The sequence below is a fragment of the Sciurus carolinensis genome, chromosome 13 (genome assembly GCF_902686445.1).
Source record: "Sciurus carolinensis chromosome 13, mSciCar1.2, whole genome shotgun sequence".
NCBI lineage: Eukaryota > Metazoa > Chordata > Mammalia > Rodentia > Sciuridae > Sciurus > Sciurus carolinensis.
This window is the reverse complement of record NC_062225.1, coordinates 64310413-64323662: the sequence shown is the minus strand read 5'-3', so window position 1 is coordinate 64323662 and position 13250 is coordinate 64310413. Positions and strand designations below refer to the sequence as shown.

General features: G+C 38.1%; 1 protein-coding gene and 1 long non-coding RNA gene across 5 annotated transcripts in view; both read left to right on the top strand.

Annotated features, from left to right (window-relative positions):
* Qpct (glutaminyl-peptide cyclotransferase) overlaps window positions 1–5143 on the top strand; it is a 33381-nt gene extending 28238 nt beyond the window's left edge. Inside the window, exons 6-7 of the mRNA XM_047522795.1 lie at window positions 1585–1701; window positions 4462–5143. Of these exons, the coding sequence (XP_047378751.1) occupies window positions 1585–1701; window positions 4462–4607 (263 nt within the window). The 3' untranslated portion in view covers window positions 4608–5143. The remainder of the gene's footprint in view (window positions 1–1584; window positions 1702–4461) is intronic.
* A 138-nt stretch (window positions 5144–5281) lies between these two features.
* On the top strand, window positions 5282–11907 carry LOC124963249 (uncharacterized). Of its 4 annotated transcripts, none has more exons than XR_007104692.1 (4): window positions 5282–7342; window positions 7459–7642; window positions 7791–8574; window positions 9336–11907. It is a non-coding gene; the product is annotated as an uncharacterized LOC124963249 (long non-coding RNA). The 4 variants fall into 4 exon arrangements; XR_007104691.1 differs by having other exon boundaries at window positions 7459–8574; window positions 9336–9411; window positions 9862–11907; XR_007104690.1 differs by having other exon boundaries at window positions 7459–8574; window positions 9336–9949; window positions 11032–11907.
* Window positions 11908–13250: the final 1343 nt, after the last annotated feature.

The following is a 13250-nucleotide window of genomic DNA, read 5'->3' as shown; positions in this document are numbered from 1 at the left end:
AAGAAACAGTGATATCCTATGGCTGAAGAGAGAGGTTGGGACTTGGAGAAAGAAAAGCTTAACTTCTTCCCTTCATGTTCCCATCCTTACAAAACAAACAGAACAAATCAAGACAAACCATTGAGAAATCAAGGAAAGATGAAACTGAGATGGATTTTTTATACTAAAACCCAGGCTAGGAGGCTGCTTTTGAAGCAAGAATTTCGTTCCAGAAATGTTTTACGGGACACGAAGACTTCTTGGAACAAGATTGAATTGTATTATTTCTAAGCAGTGGGAAAAGCACTGTCATCTTAGTTCATGCCTTTGCCATGACTTAAGAATTTGCCAATCTCCAGATCTAGAAATGACACAAGAGAAACTTATGATTGAATTTCTAGATGCTTGCCTTTGGCGAATTTCAATTCCTAGTTTGAAAGAATCATTATTGTGGCATTATTGATTAAAAGCTCCTTGGAACTCTTCCTTGAACCATGTTTTTCTTAGTTTAATGGTAGCCTCCAGTGATTGAATTTATATTCTTTTGAGGATTTTGCACAGTTTTCTTATTTCTTATACCAAAATGAACTTAAATCAATAAGTTTTACCTTAATGCAAATTTAGTGCATTGTGCTCCTACTCCACATGGTATTTACACTTCAAACTCTATCTCTAATTGTATAAAGAAATTTTTTTATCCTATCATAAAGAAATTATGGATATCAATAAATAGGAATTTTTTTTGGGGGGGTGGCTACAACTTTCCAGTGTTCCTAAAGTCATATTATATGTGCTTACTTACTAGGTGGACTAGTTTTATCTTACAAGTCTAGCAATTAAGAAATAAACACCAACCTAGGAACTTTCATTTAGTTATTTTATAATCTTTTTGTGATCGTTCATCGTTTTATAACATATCGCATGGATTTCATGTACATATGGGTTCTATATTCAAGATGACAAGAGTGACAGAATGCAAGTTTAGTGGTTCTTGAACTTCAGTATGCATCAGAATCTCTTGGAGGGCTTGTTACAGCACAGATTGCTGGTCTGTACCCCAGAATTTCTGATTCAGTAGATCTGAGGGGAAACCAGATGATATCCATTTCTAACTAGTTCCCAAGTGATGCTGATGCTGCCGATTAGGAACCACACTTTGAGAACCACTAATGTAGGTCGCAGTAGGTACCCCTTTTCATATAGTGGTCCTTTGATATATTTCATCCCTATTCCGTTTGAATATTCTGCTTTGAAGCCCCATATCTCTTCTATAGGCATTTTTCATGGACTTACAAACACCTATGTTCCCAAGTTTCCCATCTTTTCCTATGATTTTCTCATTCTCTAATTATCCTATTGAGTTTCCAACTTCAAGGAGGTTCTCATCTGTAAGGCTAAAGCCACTCTTCTCTCTTCCTACTCGAAATGTAAATACTTAAGTTCAAGCCAGATGTATATTTTCATGGTGTGGCCATGCTCATTACTGCATAATCTTTTAAAATATGATGGCTACATGTATTAAGCTTTCGACTTCTTAAAAAGGATGTTTTGAGTCTTGATCAGATAAAAATAGATGTTCATTTACTATCTGATTGTCATCTGCAGAACATGAACTTCATGAATTGGGTTTGCTCAAGGATCACTCTTTGGAAAGGAAGTATTTCCAGAATTTGGGTTATGGAGGTATTATTCAGGATGATCATATTCCATTTTTAAGAAAAGGTAATGTGTGTGTGTGTGTGTGTATGTGTGTACCAGTACCTCTGCAGGTGCATTTATTACCTATTGTATTTATTGTATTTTATGTGCATTTTGCAATTTCAAGACTACTTCACTTATTTTCTCTTAAGGGTAAATTAAGATCAGTGTTTTCAGCCATGCCTCATCCCTAGACCGTAGACTCCTGGTACCATCAGATAACTTTCTTTAGTAGTAAAAATTTTCAGTTCTCTAACTGCTACATACATTTGAGAAGAATGTTAAACTTGAATAATAACTAGCTTTTTAATCACTAAGACCATCCTTAAGAATTGACTATGCTAAATTTATACATTAATGTTTTGAACCAATCTAAAAGTATTTTAAAGATTTAAGAATGGACAATAAAATTAATTTGAATGAGAATTAAAGTTTAAAAGGAAATATACACATTGTGCTATAAACAAACTTTGGCCAATATGTGTTTTCTGATTATGTACTTGTAAGATAAAAGTTGGATGCTTGAACCAAATTAAGTGAGAAGGAAGACATGTAGACAGTTCCTCACCTGATCTTTATTGACACCAGGTATGATTTAGATGCAACATATAATGCTTTAACTTCCCCTTACCAGGCCTCTCTCTTTGGGTAATAAAATGAAATAATGGAACCCACCATTATTCATTGATATGGAGGAAAATTGGCTTCAAAGTAAATTTTTCTTTCCTAGTGTTGCCCTTCTTAGTGAACAGTCTACATTTATGTAGTTGTTCAGAATAGACTCTTGGGAGTTGTCCTTAGTTTTATCTTTTTCCCTGTGATCCACATCCATATCTATCTCATACACATCCATTTGTAGGTCTTTAAGGTAACATACAAGTTGAATACTGATGTGCAGCACTGGACTTTAGTAATATTTCCTCTTCTCCCTGATTTGCAACAATATAGACTGAGACAGGAAGATTGCAAGTTCAAAGCCAGCCTCAGCAATGATGGGGTTCTAAGCAATTTAGTGAGACCCTATCTCTAGAAGAAAACTACAAAAGACGGCTGGGGATGTGGCTCAGTGGTCAAGTGCCCCTGCAGTCCCTAGGACCAAAATTTTTTTTAAATTAATTGATTAATTAAACTGTGTTAGTAAGCTCTTTGTTGCTGTGACCAAAACATTGGACACAAAAATCTTAGAGGAGGAAAGGTTTATTTTGGCTCATGATTTTAGAGACTTCAGTCTACAATTGGTGAGCTCCATTGCTCTGGGTCTGAGGTGAGGCAGAACATCGTTCTGGAAGGGTGTGGAGGAGGAAAGTTGCTTAGGTCATGGCAGCTGGAAAGCAGACAGAGAGAAGGTTGCTGGAAGGTATAGCTCAGTAGTATAGCTTGTATAGCATGCAAAGGACACAGGTTCAATCAATCCCTGGTACAAGGAAAATAAAAACAGAAAACAAAATAAAACAAATCAAGAAAATAAAAAAAGTAAGAAAAGAGAAAGAATTAAAGAGAAGTTGGAGGAGAGAAGATAAACCCTTTGAGGTGTTGTCCCCAGTGACTTACTGGACTTCCTTAAATTAGGTCCACCTCTCAGGGGTCCATTCACAGTCATCAATGGATTCATCTACTGAAGAGGTCAGAGGTCATGATCCAATCACTTCTCCCAAATCCCACCTCTGGACATTGCTACACTGGGGATACTGAGCTTCGGGGGACATTCCAAATCTAAACCATAACATAAACTATCTATCATAGCATATCCTGGCTTCTATTTTTCATGAATGACATCCCAAATCCTTGAGGACATTTTCATTTTTTTGCATGTAGAGTATTTATGAAAGCCTGTATTCCACTGACATCCTGGCTTCCCCTTTAAAAAGTTAGATTGTATTCTTGCACTTTGTGTAACTTTAATGTTGTCTGGTCAATGAGGGAGCAAGATCCTTGTGTCAAGATGGTGGAAGTCTAATTCAACCCAAGGACTGTTGCGGTAGCTTCCCAACTGGTCTCCAGATTTTGTTCTTATTTCTCTGTTCTTAGTATAGGAGTTTGAGCTATCTTTTAAAAATGTAAATTAGATTGTGATAATAATTACTATTTTAAAGGTCTAGTGGCTTGCCATCTTATAGAATAAGACCTAAAGTCTTTACTATCACCTACAACACCCTCCATTTTCTGTCTCTAGTCTCCTTCTTCAATATCACTTCCTACCTCTCTTTCCAAGTATTGCTCTGATCCAGTCACACTGGCAGTTTAGCTGTTCTTCAAGCAGGACAAGCACATTCCTGCCTCAGCACCTTTGCACTTGCTAATACTGCTGCCTGCAATGCTCAACCACGGATCTTTGCATGGCTGACTTTCCCTTCCTTTGGTGTGTGTTCCCTCCCACCCGGCCGCCTGTCTCTCATCCTTTATTCCATTACCTTATTTTATTATTTCTAATAAAATTTATTTGTCACTTTCTAAAATTATGTTTGATATGTGTTTATTTGCTTCTTTCTCCAATGGAATATAAACTTCACATGGCATGGCTTTGTCTTTTCACTAATGAGGCTTTGACTCATAGAACTGGAACTGGTAGGTAGTAGGTGCTTTTTACTTATTTACTGAGTCAATTATTGTTTAAGGAGAGAATGTTTTCGGAGTACATGCGTTAGATATAAAGAAGAGTACAACAGATGATGAATTATCACGTGTCTTTATGTGGTACAGAACTCCCTCTGCTTGCAGAAGGCTACTTTCTAGTTTACTTGCTGGAAACCTGTACTAAATGACAAATCATTTCTTTCTTATTAGGTGTTCCAGTTCTGCATCTGATTCCATCTCCTTTCCCTGAAGTCTGGCACACCATGGATGATAATGAGGAAAATTTGGATGAGTCAACCATTGACAATCTAAACAAAATCATACAAGTCTTTGTGTTGGAATATCTTCATTTGTAATGTTTTGGTTTTAGTACATGGTAATTTTTTCTGCGCCAAATTAAAAAGTCAAGGCACCATTTAAATAATCTGATTTCAGATAGATTCTGTGTGGAAGCTTCTATCTGTAGATGCATTCTGTAGGTATCTTTGAATACGTGATCAGTGAATTATAGAATTATGTCTTCAATGACTTATTAATTTTCATCTAGAAATAAAAGGGAACATGTAAAAAAACAGAAAATAAACATATTTGAAAAATTTCTTCAGATAAAAACTGTGAAATGAAGTCAAATTCAATTATTCAATATTATAGACTTTTAAACAGTACTTAAATATGATGGTGGTGTGCAATATGTAGCCTTAGTTTTGTGATTTTTTTAAACATGGACATCTATTTTATAATATAAAACAGAAATGTACTTTGAAGACTTTGAAATTTCTTTGAGAAATCTTTGTAGGGTTAATTTCATGGAAATTAAATCAGAATTAAAAGCCATGTTGTGAATTTCTTTGTCATATATATATATATGAAGAAGTATATAATTAATTCACAGCCCAATTTTTATAGTTTTGCAACTTTATTCTTGTAAAAATAATATAATCAATAATGAAAGCATTAAAAATGGATTAAAAAAGATTATCCTATTATACTGACAGAATCATCACTGCTTTTAAAGATTTTTCTCTATTTTTTTCAGTGCAAATTTTTCTTATTTAGGTATTAATCAAATGGTATTATTATTATTTTGGCTTGTTTTCCCCTGTTCATTTATGTAATTACCAGGCATATATTTGTTGTTTTGGTCTTGGATTGAGCTGAAGACAAAGACTATTGAGTGTGACCTCTAAAGTCAATCTTAAAGTAACAGGCATAGCACAGTAGTTATAATAATTTTTGTGTAGGTAAATTGTACAGTGTTCAAGTTTTGTTAATCACTTATAATATATATTCATATTTTCCCCCTGGAAATACATAGGCATCACGAATTGTCTTTAGTAACAGGAGGAACGATTACCTAGAAATACAAACTTGATCAACTGAAAATTAGGAAATTGATTCTGCCAAATAGATGAAATTAGTTGGGGCCACTATTTTCTGTGTTCAGTGTAGATAATAAAGACTCACTGAATTGTTCTACTGAGGCCAAATAGAATGAGACAGACCAGGTGAGTGGGGAAGCAAAGTCAGCTTTAAGTTCAGTGATGGTGAAGGCCATTGGAAAAGTAGTTTCCTTGCTGAAATGTACTGTCCAGGTAAGATAAGTGTAATTTTAAACTTTATGACTATGTATAATTATATTCAAGAATATAGCTATATTCTTTAATTTACCCTCATTGTAAATGTATCCAGAATCGTATAGCTAGTAAGTGCAATGGGATCTGAACTCAAACTGTCTGGCTCTAAAACTCATGCTTGGAATCACCATAAAGCATTGCCTCTGTCCACCAAAAGAATTTTGCAGAATATTCTCAATGCCAGATGTGAAGCAACATTTGTATCTTGAAATTTTTTATAGGTCATTCCTCTATCTGGGGAAGCATTCTTAAATCCTTATTACCACGATCCACCTGACAATGTCAAGCATCAAAGGCACATCATCTCTGTACAGAATTATTTCCCTGCTGTAGCAAAGGCTATTTTACATTCGCATGGGTATAACAGAAAATCAACACAAGTGCTTCTGGGGCTGAAGAATCTAAGCCACAAAGCAGGATTAAAGGGAGCTGAGTTTTTGAGATTAATATTTTGGATGAGAGAAAACATTTGAAAGGAGTTCAGGGAAAACATATTCTTTTTTACACCAGAAATGGCTTAACTGATGGTATTACAGTTTAATTGCTAAATGGTTTAACTGATGATAAACAGCATGGAAATAAGTTTTAATAAGGAACCTAAACATTAGTTGACAGTACTGCATATATAATTATAAGCTGAAATAAGCTCCTTTCGAGGCAGAGTGAAATTAATAGGAGATCTACTATAATCTGTTGAGTTGGCATTGGTTGAATTATTTTTAGAGGAAGTTGAAGGATATGTTGAAATGGGATGAAGGGAAAAGTGAAAACATAAGCAGCTTAATCCAGTGAAGGCTTCCTTGCTCTAAACTGGCACATCCTGAAATTCACTAAGAATGTGTATTAATATGAGAAAAGCAATCATGATGTCATAAAGGGAGGCATTTTAAGGTATTAACTTTGATATTAATCTCTGAAATATGTTCTGTGTAATTCATGCCAGTCAGAAATATTACTTTTTGAAAATTATAGCCGTAAAGGCGGTGCTCCATAAGCATTATGTTACATTTTGGAATTTTTCTATGTGCATTTTGGAGCATTTTACTGCCCCTAAGAGAACAATTTGTATGTTTTGCCTATGACTGTCAACCCTGAAATACACAGGGCTATTTTTCTTCTTCAGGAGAAGTGAGTTCAAAGGAAAATATTCATAAAAGAGCATTCATAACCTTGGCATCTAAAAAAATCATGAGCCTGTTGTTGTAGCTTGAGGGCTGTGACTGGAAAAGACAGATCCTTCAAAATGGAGAGATGTTTTAGATAGTGAAGCACTTGTCATAAGAACAAAGCTGCCCATGTTTCCAGCTCCAGCTTCAAATCCTTAAACAGTTTATACCATGAAGCTTCTTTCTTCCATCAAAGAAATATATTCATTATGATGCTACAGCAAAAACTGAACATTTGCCCCAGCAGCTTGGCCCAGATGGAGGTGATTACTTTGCATAAAGGAGGAATGGGTAAGACTCTAGAAGCTTCCATTTCTCTAATGTACAGACAGCCCGACATGATGCTTGGGCATGGTCTGTTCTGCTGAGCATCACATCTCAGTTTTTTTTTTTTTTTTCTTTTGCAGGGCCTAAATCTGGGAAATGAAGGCTTGGAGATAAAGGAAATAAATAAAGATAAATTGAAGGAGACTATTCAGGACACCCACAGTAATTTAAAGCAAAGTGAATGTAGGAAATCTGAAGAAATTATTAAAGTTCACTAGGTGTGAAGGCAAGACTTTTCGTTAACTTCTGGCTTCAAAGATGAATGTAAGAAAGATTGAGGTTTCCCTCTCAGTTTCAGGGCCACTTTCGACACAGCCTGAAACTCTAAAAACTGTTTTGAAGTGGTTTTACTTCCTCCCCTTACTCCCTCCTTCTGTCTCACTTCTCTATGTTTATGGCACATCTTTTTCAGCTTTCAAACAGCAAAATGACTGCTTTGTTGCAAAGGGCTGATGCTACTGTGCAAAGCTACTACTGTGCTTCATGGAAGGGCTGAGGCAAGAGAAGTTGCTAGTTAATTGAACCAATAGAGTGGTACAGGATCCCTCTCTAATCTTCTTGAACATGAAAATTGTCCCCAGACTCCTGGCAGACAGTCTGCAACAGTTGAAGAGAATGACAGTTTTGAAGAGAGCGGGGATGAAAAGACTGTCTGTGTTGGGGCTGTGTCCCTTCCCCTGAGTTTGCTTGGCGAGCTCACGCAATGTGAAGTCATCTAATGGTGCTCGTATTTCAAAGACAAGGCATGGACCCTAGCCCACTCTGCTGGCCAGTGGAGAGTTTAGACTGTGAGTTTGAGAATCAATATCAAGAGCACACAACTGCCAAGAAGAAAAAGCAACATGGCTTAAAGCAAAAAAAGCAACAACAACAATAACAACAAAAAACACCCAAATTCACAAATATGACAAAGGTAGCCTCAAAATAGATTAAAAACTGACAAGTTTATAAATAGCACCGAAAACTTTATTCTCTTACACTTGCTTAGCCCTCTGTGGTACAGAAAGTCCTTGGCATTCATGGATTTTATAATTGTGGTTTTGGCTAATGAAGAATGACATAAATTATGTGCCTAAAGAGATCAGCGTGGAGAAGTGAATGGGCATGGCGGCCCCCTGCCATCAGGGTCACTGTTCCTTAGTGCTCATGAAACCTCTGCCGAGACAACTGTTCTTGCTGGAGATGCAATTAAAGAGGTCTAGAAAAATGATGGCTACAGAGAGTAGCTTTGTAAATTACTTTAATCCTTTGTCAATAGAAGGATTAAGAGTAGGAAAAGATCACTTTAAATTTTTGGGTTTTTTTTCCAGTGTTTTTAGTGGGACAATTTTATGTAACAATGGTATTCAAAAGTCGCTAAGATCCCTTTTTGGTCGTGCTAGAGTTATTTCACATCAAGTAATTTATTGCAATATTTCTTTGATAGGTTTACCCATGTTGCTGTATATTAGTAGCCTCATTTTTCAAAGAAACGAACACAGAAATTAAATTATTTTCAATTGATGTTAGGAGTAGACTGGGGAATTTAGGTTCTGATACACCACATGGCTAATTTCAAGTTGATTATGAGGGATCTCAGAGATTTTCTAGTTTATTGGTTTTTAGCTGAGAGTAGGGGGCATAAAGAAATTTGTGTGTGTGTGTGTGTGTGTGTGTATGGTAGAATGTGGTGGCAACTTGATTGTTACAGATTGAGGGGTGCTTCCTGCATTGAGTGGGCAGGGACAAAGAAAGGTTCAGGACACTCTGCACAATAACAAATTGTCCCTCCCTAATGCCAATGGTGCCCCCACTGAGAAACACTGATTAGCTTCCAGTATTGGGTATCAGGATCTAGAAATCTAGAGAGGATGATCATTTAAGTTTCTTTGCTTGCAAGTGACCAAAAAAAAAAAAAAAAAAAAATTAAACTTAACCTGAGAAAAACAGGACATTTACTTCATGTCTGTGACTTTAGACAGCACTGAATCCAGAACCCCATCTCTTCTGATCCTTATGCACTCTTCTCCGATGTGTTAAGACTCTCAACTTAGGTAAGCACTTCCTCCTCCACACAGTCCTGACTGTCAGTGATCCAAGCGAGTTTTTGACTTTTGGTGACCAAGTCTGTGGGCTGGGGGATGGAATGTCCTCAAGTATTTTGACTAATGCCCATCCCTGTAACTGGGTGGAGGGTCACTCCCACCAAACCACAGGGATAAAGGTGGGGACAGGGAGGTGTAGAGAAAGGATGCTGTACAAATAAGAACACCAGATGTCCACTCTAGTAGGCAAGTGACTGCGTGTCTTATTCATGGTGCCACACTTCCTTTCTCTTATGAACCATGTGGCAATAAATGGTGTCAGAATGGAGATACACTTGCTCTCCATAAAATGTGTGGTTGAAGTCTCAGAAGAAGACCACAAGAGTTATAAAGCATTCTGTGCTTCAGATGAGTAAGAGGTTCCTAAAATACAGCTGCTCATGCTTCATTTTTTTGCAGTGAAATGAATTTGTCAAAGAAAAGCAGAGTTGCTTCAACTAAAGCACAGATTCTTCAAGATCATCATATTTCTTCTCTAAACCTACAGGTAAATAGAAAGAGCTTAGAAAGTTTTGTCCAAGGGAAGAAGGGTAGACTTGTTTACCCTTCATTGTGACAGAAGACAGAGATTGCTTATTCAAAACTCCAGGAAAAATTGAGAACCCTGAAGAATTGACCAGGAAATGTATACTTCTCTGCTATAGAAAGCTGGCAGTCATGGATGAGACTTTGTCCAGAGGCAGCCTGAAGATCAGGGAAGAATTTGCTGAACGGCTGTGAATGTTTCAATCCAGCAGTGTTTTTTTTTCCTTTTTTTTTCAAGATCAGCATTGAAGACAGCACTTTGCTTCTTATACCACAAAATATGTATTTCTTACATTGCTCCTTAGAGGCCCATAAATTATCAAGCCAGTGAAGGAGGGCTAGCCAGATCATAGGTCTCCACCAAGGTCATAATCAGATCACCTTACCAGTGAAGATTGAACTGAGATTGTTGTTCAGGAATTGGGATCAAGAGAGTAGAATACAAGTGCCTTGGAACTGAAATAGACCTTAGAAATCATCCAGCTGTGGTTCTTGCCCTCAGCTTTAGACTTTCCCTGGGGCAGCAAGGCAGATAGGGCCTCTCTCCACAGTCTTGTTCCTTTCCAGTAGTAGAATGTGCTGCAATGGTTTCCAAAGATTTGTGCTTTAAGCAGTAGAACTCTTCCCCCACAGTCAAGGATTTCTCGCATGGAAACCTCAAAGATAAAAGTAGAGCAGATCTGGTTGAAGCAAGGAGAAAACCTTTGGCCAAACCTTATCCAAATCCCCACCATACTTCTCCCCACCCACTCCCACAGGGACTCTTGATCACTCCCATGAAACTAGGACTCTGCAGAACAGAGCTCAGAATGTGGAACATATTTACTTTTTTTCCTTCCCAACCTCTTTTCTCACTCACCTTTTACTTTTACTTCCATGAAATTGCAATCTCTCTCAAAGAGTGTTAGCTACCAGCTTCTGTCTCAGGCTCTGATTTCTAGGGACCAGTCCTGTTAGCCAGTCACCTTTTCTCTCTCTTTTAAAACAGTTCTTATCGCTGTTACCTATTTGCTAATTTGTATATTATCTCTCTTTTCCCTTTAGAAGCTGAGCTCAGAAGAAGAGGAGGGACTTTGTTTCATTTATTGCTATGGTCTCAGTGACCAGCCCAGTCCTTGGCACACAGTAGATGTGCTTTAAAGACATGTTGAATGAATGATGAGGAAACTTGTCTTTCCCAATACCAGACCTTCAACCAGGATGATGCACTTCTAAGTCACGTACTCAATACAAATGTAATCGTCTTGACACACCTTGCTTTTAATCTGCCCTTGATCTTGTTCCCCACTCCCTCATTTCTCACCTGTAGTAATGCAGCAACCTCCCAGATAGATTCCCTGAAGCCATTCTGCCCTCCTTCAATCTGGACTCCCTGCAACAGTCAAGAGAAATTTTTTAAACATGTGAATCAGATTTCATCACTATGCAGTCTGACACCTTCTGATAACATGTCATTGCATTAAGAATTAATACGAACTCGGTGCTGTGGCTTACCAGCCCTACTCAAAACTCGCTTTCTCAGCTGCAGCCCCACCTGCCTCTGCTTTTGTTCCTCAAACTTCCTAAGCTCTTTCCTGACATAAGAAGACTCGGGGACATTCTTTCTCTCTACCTGGAATTCTCCTTTATTCTCAATTCAGTCTCTTCCTTGACCTCTCAGAGTCTTCCCTCCCATCTCCTTATCTAAAACTGTTTCTTCCCTGTATATATCTCTCTCAGCACTTTGCTCATTTTCTTCATTATATTTATTTCAACTTGTCATTATTTTTTGGGGGAGGACTGTCTCCATTACCAAATTATAAGTCTTATGCATTTATTATTGTATTTATTATTGCATTCCCAATGACTTGCAGAGATATTAGCATGTGGCAGATTTTAATAAATAATTGGTGATTAAAAAAATACTCAGGTGTCGATCTGGCTTCCAATCCTTTGACTTCAGGACTCTGTTCTAATGTCCCTTTGTCAGATTGACCTCCTATAGCCACCCTACGTAATATATACCAATGTATTTCCTGGCTCTGGCCTGTTGATGTTGGTGAGAAATTTGGTATTCTTAGTCTGGGTCTTTGGTAATCTGTGAGAATAAGGCTTGTCCTCTGCTATTGGATCTACTGGTTGCCTAGGCTTCTACCCCACCTGACTCCAGTCCTCAGTTCCATATCCTCATTTGAGACCATTCCTGTCCCATTTCAGAGGAGACAGGGCAAACAGAGACAAAGAGAGCTTACATAAGTTATAATATGCAAACTTGGGACCAGATGTCAGGTCTGGGGATTCCTGTCCAATCCAACGTCTTTCCACTGTATCATATTAATCCTTTATCTTCATTTCAAATCAAAATGACTTACTTGGGATTTCAGATGGGCTCCCCAAAGGTTATGGATAATATGGTCACTTAAAATCAAAAAAGAAACAATAATTCAGGCTTCTGGCTAGATAGACAAATCTTGAAAGATTAGACAGTTACCGAGGATCAAATGTACACACGGGGCTGGAATTAGGCACCTAGACAGCAGAAGCAGCCATAGACCCAGGTTCATAACTGTGTATTCCTGACCTCCTGCCCCAGGGCCTGCCAAAGGGAGGCTCTAAGCTCAAGGCTGGGATCTGTCCTTCAGATTCCAGTAGCTTCTGTGCATGCTGCCTCAGAAAAGTTTAGACTTAGAAACAAGACAGCCACAAGAGTCGTTGGGTTTGCAAAATCCCCTGGGTCTTGCCTCCTCTGACCTCTTTCCTTCCGAAGAAGGACATTTTGAAGAAATTCCATGGAAAAGAGATGAGAAATGTGGATATGAAATAAGCAGAAAAAAGAACCACAGTACTGAATATTTTTTCAGCACTGGTGAACTTTTTGGAGGAGATGCAGGGTGGGGAGCAAAAGGCCAGAGCAAGTTGGCAGAAGAGAGAAAAAGAGGGAGAGGGAGTTGAGGTTCTTTCAGGCTTTGAGCAAGGTACCCATCTTCAGACCTTCCGTATAGGCCAGCATGCTCTCCTTGTGGCTTCTGTGTGCCAGCAAGGCCTTTGGGTTTAGGCTGGTTCATCTGGTAGCAAAGAAGACCTGAGAAAATTTGCAGAGGCAGCTCTAAAACTTCCTCCAGAGAGGTTCTGACTCATCCCTGTGACTCCCGCCTACATCTGTCAACAGGGAAACTCCAGAGGTGGAGGTTGCTTTCCTGTGCTGGACCATTTTCCTTCCTGGGGGTGGGGGTGGAAATGAAGGGGGAGCTTTGTCCCTGATGTCATCCCATGTCCTCTCCTTT